This window comes from Mizuhopecten yessoensis, unplaced genomic scaffold, assembly GCF_002113885.1.
Source record: "Mizuhopecten yessoensis strain PY_sf001 unplaced genomic scaffold, ASM211388v2 scaffold8037, whole genome shotgun sequence".
Lineage (NCBI taxonomy): Eukaryota > Metazoa > Mollusca > Bivalvia > Pectinida > Pectinidae > Mizuhopecten > Mizuhopecten yessoensis.
In genome coordinates, this window is record NW_018407347.1 from 207,229 (window position 1) to 220,652 (window position 13,424).

The window sequence follows — 13,424 nt, forward strand, 5'->3', positions numbered from 1 at the left end:
ACTGGTTGGATTTTAATCACATGGAGGTCGGTTATTTGTGATATCAACTCCTTGTTACTATTTTTAGAAATCTCGAGTCATTCTATTTATGACGTCATTTCTCATAAAATAATTTTGTAATGTAACAATGCTCTCTGCTAATTGAAGTAATTTTCTCTGTGCAACTTTCATACATTCCCTCTTGTTTTATGATAAAAATGTTATATAGCATCTCAGGTTCGATCATATAACCACATATTCACCTTAACTAAAATCCATAGTTGATAAATTTTCAAGAAATATTCATTATATGTGTGTGAATTATGGTGAAATATGTAACGAGGGTGAGAACATGTTACACATTTTTTATCCTAAGGCTATTTCAGTACTGTAGATTTATATAAAAAAATACTTGTTTGGGACAAAAGGGTGAAGGATCTCCATAGAGTCCTGTTTTATATAATCCTATGATGTTATTGTATTCTAGGATCCGACAAGCTCTCTGCTACAGCTGGCTGAATCCAGCGGGATGGCGCAGCGCTTCCATGCCCTTTCCTTGGGGCAAGGACAGGCTCCCATAGCAACCAGGATGATTAAGGAGGGTGTGAGAGAGGTAAGGGGTCTACAGATGTGAATCGAAAAGTGTATAAATAAGATTGCGTTAAGGGAAACTATGCAGATATATTGTACATGTATGGTCGTTTTGATGGGGAAATATGAAGATTTGTTTACCTAGATGAGGCCTGAAGCAGTGAGAAATATCATTGGAAATTTCAAACTGAGCTGCAGGGACATTTCTTGTAATACTAAGTTAGAAGGTGACTGTAACTGAGTTAGTATTAAACATGCATTTCACACGCATCAATACCTACAAAATATGTACACTTCTATATTTTTAATTATAATGATCCTTACTTTAATTACAGGGTAACTGGGTGTTCATTGTAATAATGATCCTTACTCTAATAACAGGGTAACTGGGTGTTCATTGTTATAATGAGCCTTACTTTAATTACAGGGTAACTGGGTGTTCATTGTTATAATGAGCCTTACTTTAATAACAGGGTAACTGGGTGTTCATTGTTATAATGAACCTTACTCTAATTACAGGGTAACTGGGTGTTCATTGTTATAATGAGCCTTACTTTAATTACAGGGTAACTGGGTATTCATTGTTATAATGAGCCTTATTTTAATTACAGGGTAATTGGGTGTTCTTGGCCAATTGTCATTTGTCCTTGAGTTGGATGCCACAGTTGGATAAGTTGGTGGAACAGCTACAGATTGAACAGCCTCATCCTGAGTTCCGTCTGTGGTTGAGTAGTAGTCCCCACCCCGAGTTCCCGATCTCCATCCTACAGACCGGCATCAAAATGACCACGGAGCCTCCCAAGGTTTGTGAACTTTGTCAGCCATAGAGATGAAACTGTGTATATAATCCTTGATGAACTTATTGATAACATGATGTTCAAACCAAAGGGATTTTGATTGTAAGGTATTGTATGGTCTGAAGGCCGACATGAAGTTTAAACCAATAGTTAAGTAATCTTTCAAGTGAAAGAGACTATGATCATTGGGTATTGTAGGGTCTGAAGGCCGACATGAAGTTTTTAAGTTTTAACTAATAGTTAAGTGTTCTTTAAGATGACACAGATTTTGATTGTTGGATATTGTAGGGTCTGAAGGCTGACATGAAGTTTTTAAGTTTTAACTAATAGTTAAGTGTTCTTTAAGATGACACAGATTTTGATTGTTGGATATTGTAGGGTCTGAAGGCCAACATGAAGCGTCTATTGAACCTGGTCACGGAGCAGCAGTTTGCCCGCTGTACGAAGCAGGAGAAGTACAGGAAACTGCTGTTTGCACTGTGTTACTTCCACTCCATACTGCTGGAGCGTAGGAAGTTCCTCATGTTGGGTTGGAACATAGCCTACGAGTTCAACGACGCTGACTTTGAGGTTTGTCATGTTTCTACCAGATCTATAGACTGCACACAATTAGTATGTTTAAATATCTACACCCGAGGAAACCGCTACATGTGAAGCGTGCTTTTGGTAAAAGTGTATGATAATTATATCGCCTAGCAAAATCATTCATGGTTACGGTAAGGATTCTGTAAGTACAGCAGACACTTTGGTCATACATGTGTCTGCTTTTGACATAAGGTTGATAAAAACTTTTGTATTCATTTTCTATTGTTTTGTATGGTTTTATTGTTTTAGTGTCTCTGCATGTATGAGATGTGTAAGGAGGCTGAACTTGATTGTATCGTATACTTGACAATGTTGTAGGTGTCTGAGAACCTCCTCAGTATATATCTAGATGGCTATGATGATACACCTTGGGATGCTCTGAAATATCTCATCGCCAACATCAATTACGGAGGTCATGTGACAGATGACTGTGATCGTCGTCTGCTCATGACTTATGTCTCCGACTACTTCCATGATAGCGTACTCAGCACTCCGTTCTACAAGTAAGTTTTTATATATCTGTACTCAGCACTCCGTTCTACAAGTGAGTTTATATATATCTGTACTCAGCACTCCGTTCTACAAGTGAGTTTTAAATATATGTACTCAGCACTCCGTTCTACAAGTGAGTATATATATATCTGTACTCAACACTCCGTTCTACAAGTGAGTATATATATATCTGTACTCAGCACTCTGTTCTACAAGTGAGTATATATATATCTGTACTCAGCACTCTGTTCTACAAGTGAGTTTCTATAAATCCGTAAATTGAATCTCTTCCACACTACAGAGTTACATTTCTTTGCTAATTTTTATACTGAAGCAAATTGTATTGTTTAGTCCTCCCAGTATTTATTTCCCACACTGGGACTATATAGGGCTATTCCTTATTTCCCACAATTAGACTATTTTGGGCTACTGCTTATTTCCCACACTGGGACTATATAGGGCTATTCCGTTATTTTCCACACTGGGACTATATAGGGCTATTCCTTATTTTCCACACCTGGATTATACAGGGTTATTCCTTATTTCCCACACTGGGACTATATAGGGCTATTCCTTATTTCCTACATTGGGACTATATAGGGCTATTCCTTATTTCCCACACTGGGACTATATTGGGCTATTCCGTATTTCCCACACTGGGACTATATTGGACTACCACTTATTTCCCACACTAGGACTATAAAGGGCTACCAATTATTTCCCACACGCTGGGACTATATGGGGTTACTATTCATTTGCTACATGGGGACTATATTGGGCTACAACTTATTTCTCACACTGGGACGTATATGGGGCTACAACTTATTTCTCACACTGGGACTATATATGGGGCTACAACTTATTTCTCACACTGGGACTATATGGGGCTACAACTTATTTCTCACACTGGGACTATATGGAGCTTCTAGTTATTTCCCACTTTGCATGGATAATAGCATAATGTTTCATATCCTCAATATTTCCATATCACTGATTGTATGAATACATGTTAAACTAGGATGTCCATCTTGCCGACCTACTACGTGCCTAAAGACGGACCTCTGTCCTCCTACAAGGAGTATGTCAGCATGTTACCCAATGTCGACCACCCAGAAGCCTTCGGTCAACATCCCAACGCCGACATTGCTTCTCAGATCACTGAGACCCGCCTCATGTTTGACACCCTTCTGTCCCTGCAGCCAACCATCAGTGCTGTTGCAGGCGAGAGTCGTGAGGATAAGGTCGGTACTTTTTACGTTAGCTGTTTGCGATATAAAATTGTCTGTATATAATGTCGAGGTAGAAATTAAGATGCCCTACAGATGACTTTATGTTTGAATTAAGAAATGTAATCTTTTCATTTATATTTCAAAATTGAAATGATATCTTTGATGATTGAACCTACATGTCACCCTGTGAACCCTCCTTGGAGGAATTTGTCCCTTCAAGCCCGTGAGGGGGATAATAAAGCACAGACACGTTTTGTGGCATTTCTCCAGTTCGGTAAGGAAAACATTGAATTGTTATCCTTATACTGCAGACCATTGTCAAGCCAGGTCACTCCGTCCATACACTGTACAAGTTAGACTCAGCATTTAACTTGATACTTTAAAGGAGTAATGATGGAAGTCTAACGGGTCTTAAGCTTCGTACATGGACAAATTCTGAGGATTAATATATTTCTAAATCAATCTAGTATATTTTCACCACTGAAATATCATGAATTGTTCATTAGATAAAAATTTATGAAGATATGTGAAATGTTAAATCCTCACATATTAAGATATCTAATTCAATATTGTCCAATCAGAATTGTGCTTTCTATTCACTGCGATGATTTTCACTTTCAAGTTCAGATGAAGCGACAGCAGATTAAGTGGTTGTTTTGGTACACCTTTGCAACATACATTATGGAATTTATATAACTATACAATTGATATAATTTTTTGTTTGAAAATCTTACAAAATAATAGCAGCAAACAACAGGATTGCTTTTGAGTAATCAATTCAAAATGGCACTCTGTCTTGTTGTCAAGTGTGAGGTCATAAGAATTTTGCATCAAATATTATGCGACCAACTCCCATGATTTTTTTCCGCGGCAATATTTTTGTCATGTTAATTTAAAAAAAAAAAAGTAACATATAGAAAATTTAATGGTTTTCCCAATAAACCATCAAACATCCTCTTATATATGACTGTGACCAATATTTTACGCTTAACTGTCTTTGAGTAGACTTTGCATTTATAGTTCCATTTTTATCAAAGTTCGTAGTATTGGAGGCATTTTATAGTTATCAGTGTTTTATTGCTGATGTTGCCAGGTATTGGATCTAGCCGCCAACATCTACAAACAGATCCCAGAAAACATCGACTACGAGAACACGGCCAAGATTCTCTCTATCGACCCCTCGCCTCTCAACGTTGTTCTGCTACAGGAGGTAGGTTCCATATAAGTGCCGGTGTGATACAGAATTAATCTCCGTTTAAAATCATTCATGGAATACATTTTGTTTATAGAAAATCACCATTTCTTGTGTTAAGATTTCAAAATGACATCAACTTTTTCTTAAACAAATTTTGATTCCACAGATATTTTGTTTGAATTTTTTTTCGTTCCGTAGAACTTAAAAAATGTAGACATGGAATGATGTACAATTCATTCGGTTTTTATTACCAAACAATTTTGGTGGAAATTGGAAATTAATTTCATTTGTAGAGTAAAATAACCATTAAGGTAAAAGGATTGTGTCGCCATTTCTCAGTAGAATTTATTCAAATTTTGTATTTATATAAACTGCTTTGAAGTAAAGAAAATTTTCTGCCAAAAAAAAATATAGGTTGTCAAAATTTTAAGGATTTTAAATGGAAATTTATGTAAAAAGGACTGAATTTTGAAAAAAGAATTGAAACACATTTTTTTGCAAAATAATGTCAATGAAAATGATATTAACATAGATTAGTATTACATTGATGTGTATTAATTTCATAAATGCTGAAATTGTGTAAAATTAATCATCTATAAACGATTAAAAATGGACATTTTATAATAAAACCATATACACATAGTAAATGCATGCAAGAGTTATCGTTCTTGGAAAACTTCACAGTAGTGAAATAGGTAGCCGGTTTCCTGAATACAGAAAAATGGACACATGTGACTCATTGATCAAAAAACAACTGAATTAATGCCTGGGTTGCTTTGCAATACTTTAATATTGAAAGAACACACTGTTCTGTCAATAATAAGCATACAATATTCATCAGTTTAATAGTAAACATTAGAATATGCGGAAATTGTGATACTGTCTCCCTACATTGGATTTTCAACTAGGGATGTACTTCCTATTTCCGTTTAGCAATACACTCCTATGACCTTAAACACAAAATGACTGATTTTCCATGCAACTGCATTGATGTCTTTAGTGACATCAATAACTCGGACTGATGCAATTTTGACCTTTAAAATTCTACACCCAACGTTTCCAGTGATAACTATAACTGCACATCGTTATTAAATCATACGACAAGATTGTGGAGTGCAATGGCGTTGTTTCTTCAATGGATGCTGCTCGGTTCCTTGGCCCCTTGTCTGGATACCTGATAGATCATGTCCATAATTGTCCTCGTAAGCACCCTGGGCAATCTAAAAACTTTAGAGAGTTTGAATGATAGATGAACATTTTAATATTCCTAAAATAGCCAAAATATAGTTTTTTTTTCCAAATAAGTTGGTAAATTTTGGTGAAGGGTTGAGACATTTGGATAAAAAAATTTGTTGGGGGCACCTTTTTATTTTTAAGGGATGTTTTTTTTTAGGTGGAATGCAGTATCTTAAGTTGTATATGGATCAATTACAACAAGCAAATCTTGACACTCACACAACTCGAATTTTCTCTCCTTAGATTCAACGTTACAATATTTTATTGGATGAGATTCGATCGTCCTTGACTGACCTTGAAAGAGGCATCCAAGGTCTTGTTGTGATGACACTGGAGTTGGAGAACATTTTCACGTGTATCTTTGATGGCAGAGTCCCTCCTAGCTGGCTCAAGGTAATAAATATAGCTAGCATCATTAGTCCCTCTTAACTGGCTCAAGGTAATAAATAAAGCTAGCATCATTAGTGTCAAATAAAATGTGCTCATTAAATAAAAATACAATATAATATTCTTATGCTAATTGCATAACTTATTGCTAAAGCCGCAAAGATAATTCAGTATTTTATATATATTTTAAATTTTGATTGGACATATATCAAACTGTTTGTGAATAAAACATAACTAGGGTTTGTGTTTGCCCTTCATGATTGAATAAAAAAATTCTCTAATTTTTGTTCGAATTTGTTGTTTGATGAATTGTGGGTAAATGTGTTTTTGTTTTCTAATGTTAGGCCTACTCATCGCTGAAGCCATTGGCTGCATGGACACGTGACTTGGTGCAGCGTGTCGACCAGTTCCAGCACTGGGCTCTCACAGCTCACGCGCCGACCATCTTCTGGATGTCAGCGTTCACCTTCCCGACTGGATTCCTGACTGCTGTCCTGCAAACTTCTGCACGTCAGAACAGCGTAAGTAAAGTGTTATGATGAGAGTTTCATGTTAAGAACCCTTCAAATAAATATCCTCTGTTTGCAGTTAAATCTAATTTGAACATGTATAGTTAATTAATGGTTCATGCTTACTAGCCAAACACAAGTCTTTTATAAAGGAACATAATGTAATACAAATTACTGTATTAGTATTAATGTTTAATGATGAAATTGTAGTTGATGAAAAAATTGTAACAATATGTTTTTACGTAATGTAATATACTAGTAAAGTGAAAATGACATAACAGTTCAGGATGTTATGGTATGATCTGGGATATCGGCACATGTGAAATGCTAGGTTCTTTCTGTTAATTCTAGACATGAAATAAATAGAATTTTTTTTTGAAAACATCATTCGATGAAATATGAAATAAATGGACAGAACAAGAAATCTTAAGTAGCGTATACGTATTGGTTGCGTAGTAAGCTAGAAACTGACCTATGTGTCCCTTTACAGGTTTCTGTGGACACTCTACAGTGGGAGTTCAGTGTACTCACCGTTGACGATACCAACATCACCGGCCCTCCTAAGGTAATGTGACTTATTCCTGTGACTTTAACCAATTTTTCTTATCCCCTCACAAGGAAAGTTCAAGGGGATATAGGATCCCGTATGTACGTACGTATGTACGTACGTATGTACGTACGTTAATTACACTTTTTATCATCCCTCTAGCGACTTCATTCCTCAAAGGAATTTAATGAAACTTCATACAAGTGTGTAGTATGACAATACCTTGAACAAGTTTGCGTTTCGAGTTTCTACGTCTAAGGTCTAGGTGACTGTTACTTTTTTTAGAAAAACTTTGTCCTCACTTTACCAACTTCATTCCTCAACAAAATTTTATGAAGCTTGATGCAAGTGTTTGGTATTGTAATGCCTTGAATAAGTTTGCGTTTCGTGTTTCTATGTTGAAGGTCATGAAGGTCACTGTTACTATTTTTAGAAAAATATCTTTGTCATCGCTATAGCGACTTCATTTCCTTTTACATATGTCACAATGTGTGAATGCGAGGGGATTTGTATGACTTGTGATGCCTCGTTACGTTAGGGTTGTCGACGGTTAGTCAGTTACTCTGTCAGAAGCTCCTGAATCGGTTACCGAAATCTTTATCCAAACAGTGAGACATTTATTTACGTCATTGAGAGCCCCAGGTTTACCTGGGTTATTCCTACAAATTACCTAGCGACTGAGCTCAAACGTCTTTGGTAATAAAAGCAGAACGTTTTGGGTGTGGTTTTTGTGCCCGATAGTAATGATATACTGACAACACTAAAAAGCCTGAACAGGTTTTAATAGGGAGCTAGATTACAAAGGTCTGAAAGGCCAACTTCGCGATGTGAAACTCGCTTTTACAGGTCAGGCGTAAAATGATCTTGGGGGAAACACAATTGAATGCCATCATTGAATCATCAAAAATGACAATTGCAATCACCTACGAGACAGTTTGTCAGTCAATTCATGTTTCTTAGGGACGACATTACAGCATTTGAGTTGGAGAAGAAATAACTTGTATTGTATCGGTTTTATTCTGACCGACGTTTTCATTGAAACGTAAATATTGAGGTGACATGTATGTATTTCCTGCATATAGGTGTTTAAAGTTTGAAACACACAAGTAAAGTGGTGTGTTAATATAAATATATATGAAATATTATACGTTTTGAATAGAAAATCTGCTAAACATAATGTATTTGTTGTTGTTGATAGTTTGATTACGAAACTGATCGATTAACCAGTTCCTTGTTTGGAAGATATTTTGGGTAACTGGTTACTTAGGTTTTGTCGAGTTTGCCAACCCTAATTTATACAGATAAAACAAATTGTTTGTACATTATTATTAATACAATGAGTAGACCTGTAAAGTTCTGTAGCACTACAGAAGAAAATAAATAATTTTCCCAGAGCTTTAATCAGTTTTCTGGTAGTCTAGTGGTAGGACGCCGGGCTCGTGACCCAAGGATTGCGGGTTCGAGTCACGTCTAGGCACTGTGTTGTATCTTTGAACAAGATACTTTACTCCGCTTGTTCCAGTCTACTCAGCTGTAAATGAGTACGTGGTTGGGCAGTGCTGGAATTGTTGAATGCTAGCTGTGAGCGCCGAAATGACAGCACCGGCTGTATGCTCCCCAGGGAGTTGAGAAAGACATTGGCTGGTTGTAAAGGCCCTATAACCACGGATAATAATTTGTGAACCGCTTTGATACGACCTACGAATTAGGTTGTGATAAAGCAGTATATAAGAACCTCGAAATATTATTATTATTATTGATATTTTTTGTAAATTTATATTCACATTTTTAGCTCACCTTATGCCATACCGTGGCATCTGTCGTCCGTTCGTCGTACATTCGTACGTCAACAATTTCTTTAAAAGACTTCTTTTTCTTAACCACTGATTGGAATTCAACTAAATTTGATTGGAAGCATCCCTAGGTGGTGGGGATTTAAAATTGTACAAATGGTGGGGCTGACCCCCCAGGGGGCTGAGGGGTGGGGTCAAAAGGGGGCAATTTGGCTATATTGCTACAAAATCGACTTCTGTAGAACTGTGCATGCACTGGATATCAATCATATTTGATCAAAAGCATTCATGGGAGGCAGAGATTCAAAATTGTACAAATGTTGGGGCTGACCTCCCGGCTAGGTTGTGGGGCCAAAAAAAATGTATTCCTTGGAAATGGTTGAGATCCCCACCGTATAACCATATATACAATTGCTGAGTAGAAAGAGAAGAATCCATATTTGCTTCTAGGATGGCCCTTGGGTCCGGCCCCACCCCTGGAGACATAGTCCCTGGGTCATAACTTTGAAACGGTTGAGATCCCCACCCCAAAACTATATATACAAATGCTGGGCATAAAGAGAGAATGTAGTCATGATAATAGAATAGACCCTGGGGTCTGACCTAACCCCTAGGGACCTAGTTTCTTAGTCACAGCTTGGAAACAGTTGAGATCCCCACCTTATAGCCATATATACAATTGCTGAGTATAAAGAGATGAATGCATATATGCTTCCAGGATGGCCTTGGGGTCTGCCCCACCCCTGGAGACTTAACCTCTGGGTCATAACTTAGAAATGGTTAAGATCCCAACCCCAAAACTGTATATACGATTGTTGGGCATAAAGAGACGAATGCAGTCATGATACAAATGTATTAGAATTGACCCCAGGTTCTGCCCCAATCTTGCAGACGTAACCCTTGGGTCATAACTTAGAAACGGTTGAGATCTCCACTCCAAAACTATAAATACAAATGCTGGGCAAAAACAGACAAGTGCAGTTATGATATTAGAATTGATCTTTGGGTCTGCTATACAGATATGCTACAAGGATTGGCCTTGGGGTCTGGCATATTCCCTTGGATCTCATTTGGAAATATTTTGCCATGATTGCTTAGATATCTTGTTTGTCATTAAAATGTTTCCTCACATATCTTCATCTGTCTAAAATGTTTCTGCACAAAGGAAAGCAATAGTCTTTCTAAACATGGCAGATCTAATTAGTTGTCAGTCTTTCATAAAAAATAAACCGTCTATCATTTGTTCACCTTTGGTTTTTGTGAAATTATATTTTTACTCCCTCAGAACTTACGTGAGTTTGTATGTGATTTGTTTCTGTTCCAGGATGGTGTATACATTAAGGGACTCTATCTCCAGGGTGCAGGATGGGACAAGAAAAACACGTGTCTAGTGGAAGCCAACCCCATGCAGCTTGTCTGTCCTATGCCCTCCATACACTTCAGAGCTGTGGAGAGCAAGAAGAAGGCAGCTAAAGGTAGTTAGGCGCGGTTTTATCAGTATTTTATTTGATCATACTATAAATAGGAACAAAAGAGTTTAAAAATTCCTAGCTCCATTTATTTCAACCCTGTTTCAATGAGACATTGTAAAGAATGTGGAAATTTAGTAATCTGCATTTTTTTACTTGTTCTATAGGAGAGTCCAAAATGATATTTGCTCTTAGAATTTCTGGCCACATTCAATGATAATTTTTCCCTAGGTAAGATTTCTGTGATGCTAAGCGGTGTGGCGAGATTTAGTGATAAGTTTTCTGTGATGCTAAGCCGTGTGGCGAGATTTAGTGATAAGTTTTCTGTGATGCTAAGCCGTGTTGCGAGATTAAGTGATAAGTTTTCTGTGATGCTAAGCATTGTGTTTTTGTCTGCAGGTCTGTATTCCTGTCCTTGTTACTACTACCCTAACCGTGTGGGCGTCACCGGACGCCCCTCTTACATCGTCTCTGTTGATCTAAAGACTGGCGAGAAGGCAGCGGATCACTGGGTAAAGAGAGGAACGGCTCTGTTGATGAGTTTGGACTATTAAGAAGACACTGACCAGTATTTCTTATATGGACTATGAGCAATGGCTTATGTTCGATACTGACCAGTGACTTATGTTGGTGAGCTTTTAAACTTGGTCAAGTGACTTATACCAGGTTTATTGGTAAAGATAAAATGAACAATGATTCTCATAACAAAACGTGTTATTGACCAGTCCTCGCTTCCGACAAGAATTAATAGACGGACACCTTATTTCTGAAGTGTTTCTGTGGACTTTCGTATACAAAAAATGAGACGATGTTGTCAGTATATGATTCTTTACTTGTGGCATGTTGTCTGACCTTGAACTTTGCATACAGGTGTATATGAAAGTGACGGAATACAAACCGAAATTCATCAAAAATATTTCATTGTCCTAAAAACTCATTGTCGTATCTGTTTACTTGTGTTTTATTTTTTGCAATGTTGTCTGACCTTGAACTTTGCATACAGGTGTATATGAAAGTGATAGAATATAGAAACCGAAATTCATCAAAAATATTTCATTGTCCTAAAAACTCATTGTCGTATCTGTTTACTTGTGTTTTATTTTTTGCAGTAAACTACAAATATAAAAATGTTGCAGCAAAGTACTAATTATGATTCAAAAAGAGGTTGTGTGCCAAATATGAAATATTCCAATAATTGTTTTGTACTATTACACTCCCCTTAATTCTTAACCCCATCCTCTCAAAATACAGACATACAAAATGTAATGTACAATTTAGGTTCCTACTTTTGTACTTTTATGGAATATAATAGTTTTTACTAATGAAATATGGAATTATCTTTTTATTAGATTATATGAAATCCATCGGTTTAAGGATGTTGAATATCAAAATGTCTTTGTTCAGTTAGATTTATCTAAAAAAAACTTACGGTATTTTGTTGGGCTAAATTATGAAATCCCTTTGTATTTCTTTGGCTAAATAATGAAATCCCTCTGTTTTCTTTGGCTAAATTATGAAATCCCTCTGTTTTCTTTGGCTAAATTATGAAATCCCTCTGTTTTATTTGGCTAAATTATGAAATCCCTCTGTTTTCTTTGGCTAAATTATGAAATCCCTCTGTTTAATTTGTCTGATCAATGAAATCCCTGTTTTATTTGGCTAAATTATGAAATCCCTCTGTTTAATTTGTCTGATCAATGAAATCCCTCTGTTTTCTTAGGCTAAATTATGAAATCCCACTGTTTAATTTGGCTAAATTTGAAATCCCTTTGTTTTATTTGGCTACATTATGAAATCCGTCTGTTTTATTTGACTGATCAGTGAAATCCCTCTGTTTAATTTGGCTGATCAGTGAAATACCTCTGTTTTACAAACTTAGTTTTGAAATCCGCCTGTTTCATAATTAAAGGCTGATGAGAAATTCCCATGTATGAAGTGAAATTAAGTAATGTCTCTCCTTTTATTATGTTTAATCATCCGTTTGTATAAAGTTTGTTATACAGATCTATCTTATTGTAGCGTAATGCTATTGATTAAGGGAAATGCAGTTTATTTAATTTGTATGGAGCTGGTGAGATTGTTTGAAAAATTTTGTAACTACACAAAGCAATTAAATAACAGATTCATATTTTGAAACCAGAATTTAAAAAAGAAAAATTTAAAAAAAGTTTTTTTTTTATTGTATTGTAGATATATAAATCAGTATATCAAACTGAATTTTAAAGCTCTACAACGAGCTCATCTGTCCAGACACATTTGTCATTGAGTAAAATAAATCACTCATGTATTTGCAAAAATAAATTAAAAAAAAAATCAATAAGAAAAACAATTGTCCTGCTATTATAGTTTTAACAAACCATTGTTGAAATCTCAATTTCATTGCTCCGATAATTTACAATACTTATCTTCAGCAAGTATTGACTTTTCAATTTCAATTTCAATTTCACTAGTTTATTGATATCCATATTCATGAATATGCTGAATTTGAATGACATATTTGGTGTAAAAGTAATAATCCACCATCGATTGCTCAACCATATCTTTTTGATCACTTTCTTAATTTCCACTTTTTTCCTGTGATAATTGAATTTCCTCGCTAAAGTAAAAATTAAAAC

The 13,424-nt window shown here is 36.0% G+C and overlaps 1 protein-coding gene across 5 annotated transcripts in view; it reads left to right on the plus strand.

The window, feature by feature from the left end:
* LOC110454724 (dynein heavy chain 2, axonemal-like) overlaps nucleotides 1–13,106 on the plus strand; it is a 99,115-nt gene extending 86,009 nt beyond the window's left edge. For all 5 annotated transcript variants that reach the window (XM_021504396.1, XM_021504395.1, XM_021504397.1 and 2 more), the window contains 11 exons: nucleotides 467–592; nucleotides 1,182–1,373; nucleotides 1,746–1,937; nucleotides 2,271–2,455; nucleotides 3,463–3,685; nucleotides 4,767–4,883; nucleotides 6,348–6,497; nucleotides 6,836–7,012; nucleotides 7,491–7,565; nucleotides 10,665–10,815; nucleotides 11,209–13,106. In XM_021504396.1, coding sequence (XP_021360071.1) covers nucleotides 467–592; nucleotides 1,182–1,373; nucleotides 1,746–1,937; nucleotides 2,271–2,455; nucleotides 3,463–3,685; nucleotides 4,767–4,883; nucleotides 6,348–6,497; nucleotides 6,836–7,012; nucleotides 7,491–7,565; nucleotides 10,665–10,815; nucleotides 11,209–11,363 — 1,743 coding nt within the window. In that variant the 3' untranslated portion in view covers nucleotides 11,364–13,106. The remainder of the gene's footprint in view (nucleotides 1–466; nucleotides 593–1,181; nucleotides 1,374–1,745; nucleotides 1,938–2,270; nucleotides 2,456–3,462; nucleotides 3,686–4,766; nucleotides 4,884–6,347; nucleotides 6,498–6,835; nucleotides 7,013–7,490; nucleotides 7,566–10,664; nucleotides 10,816–11,208) is intronic.
* Nucleotides 13,107–13,424: the final 318 nt, after the last annotated feature.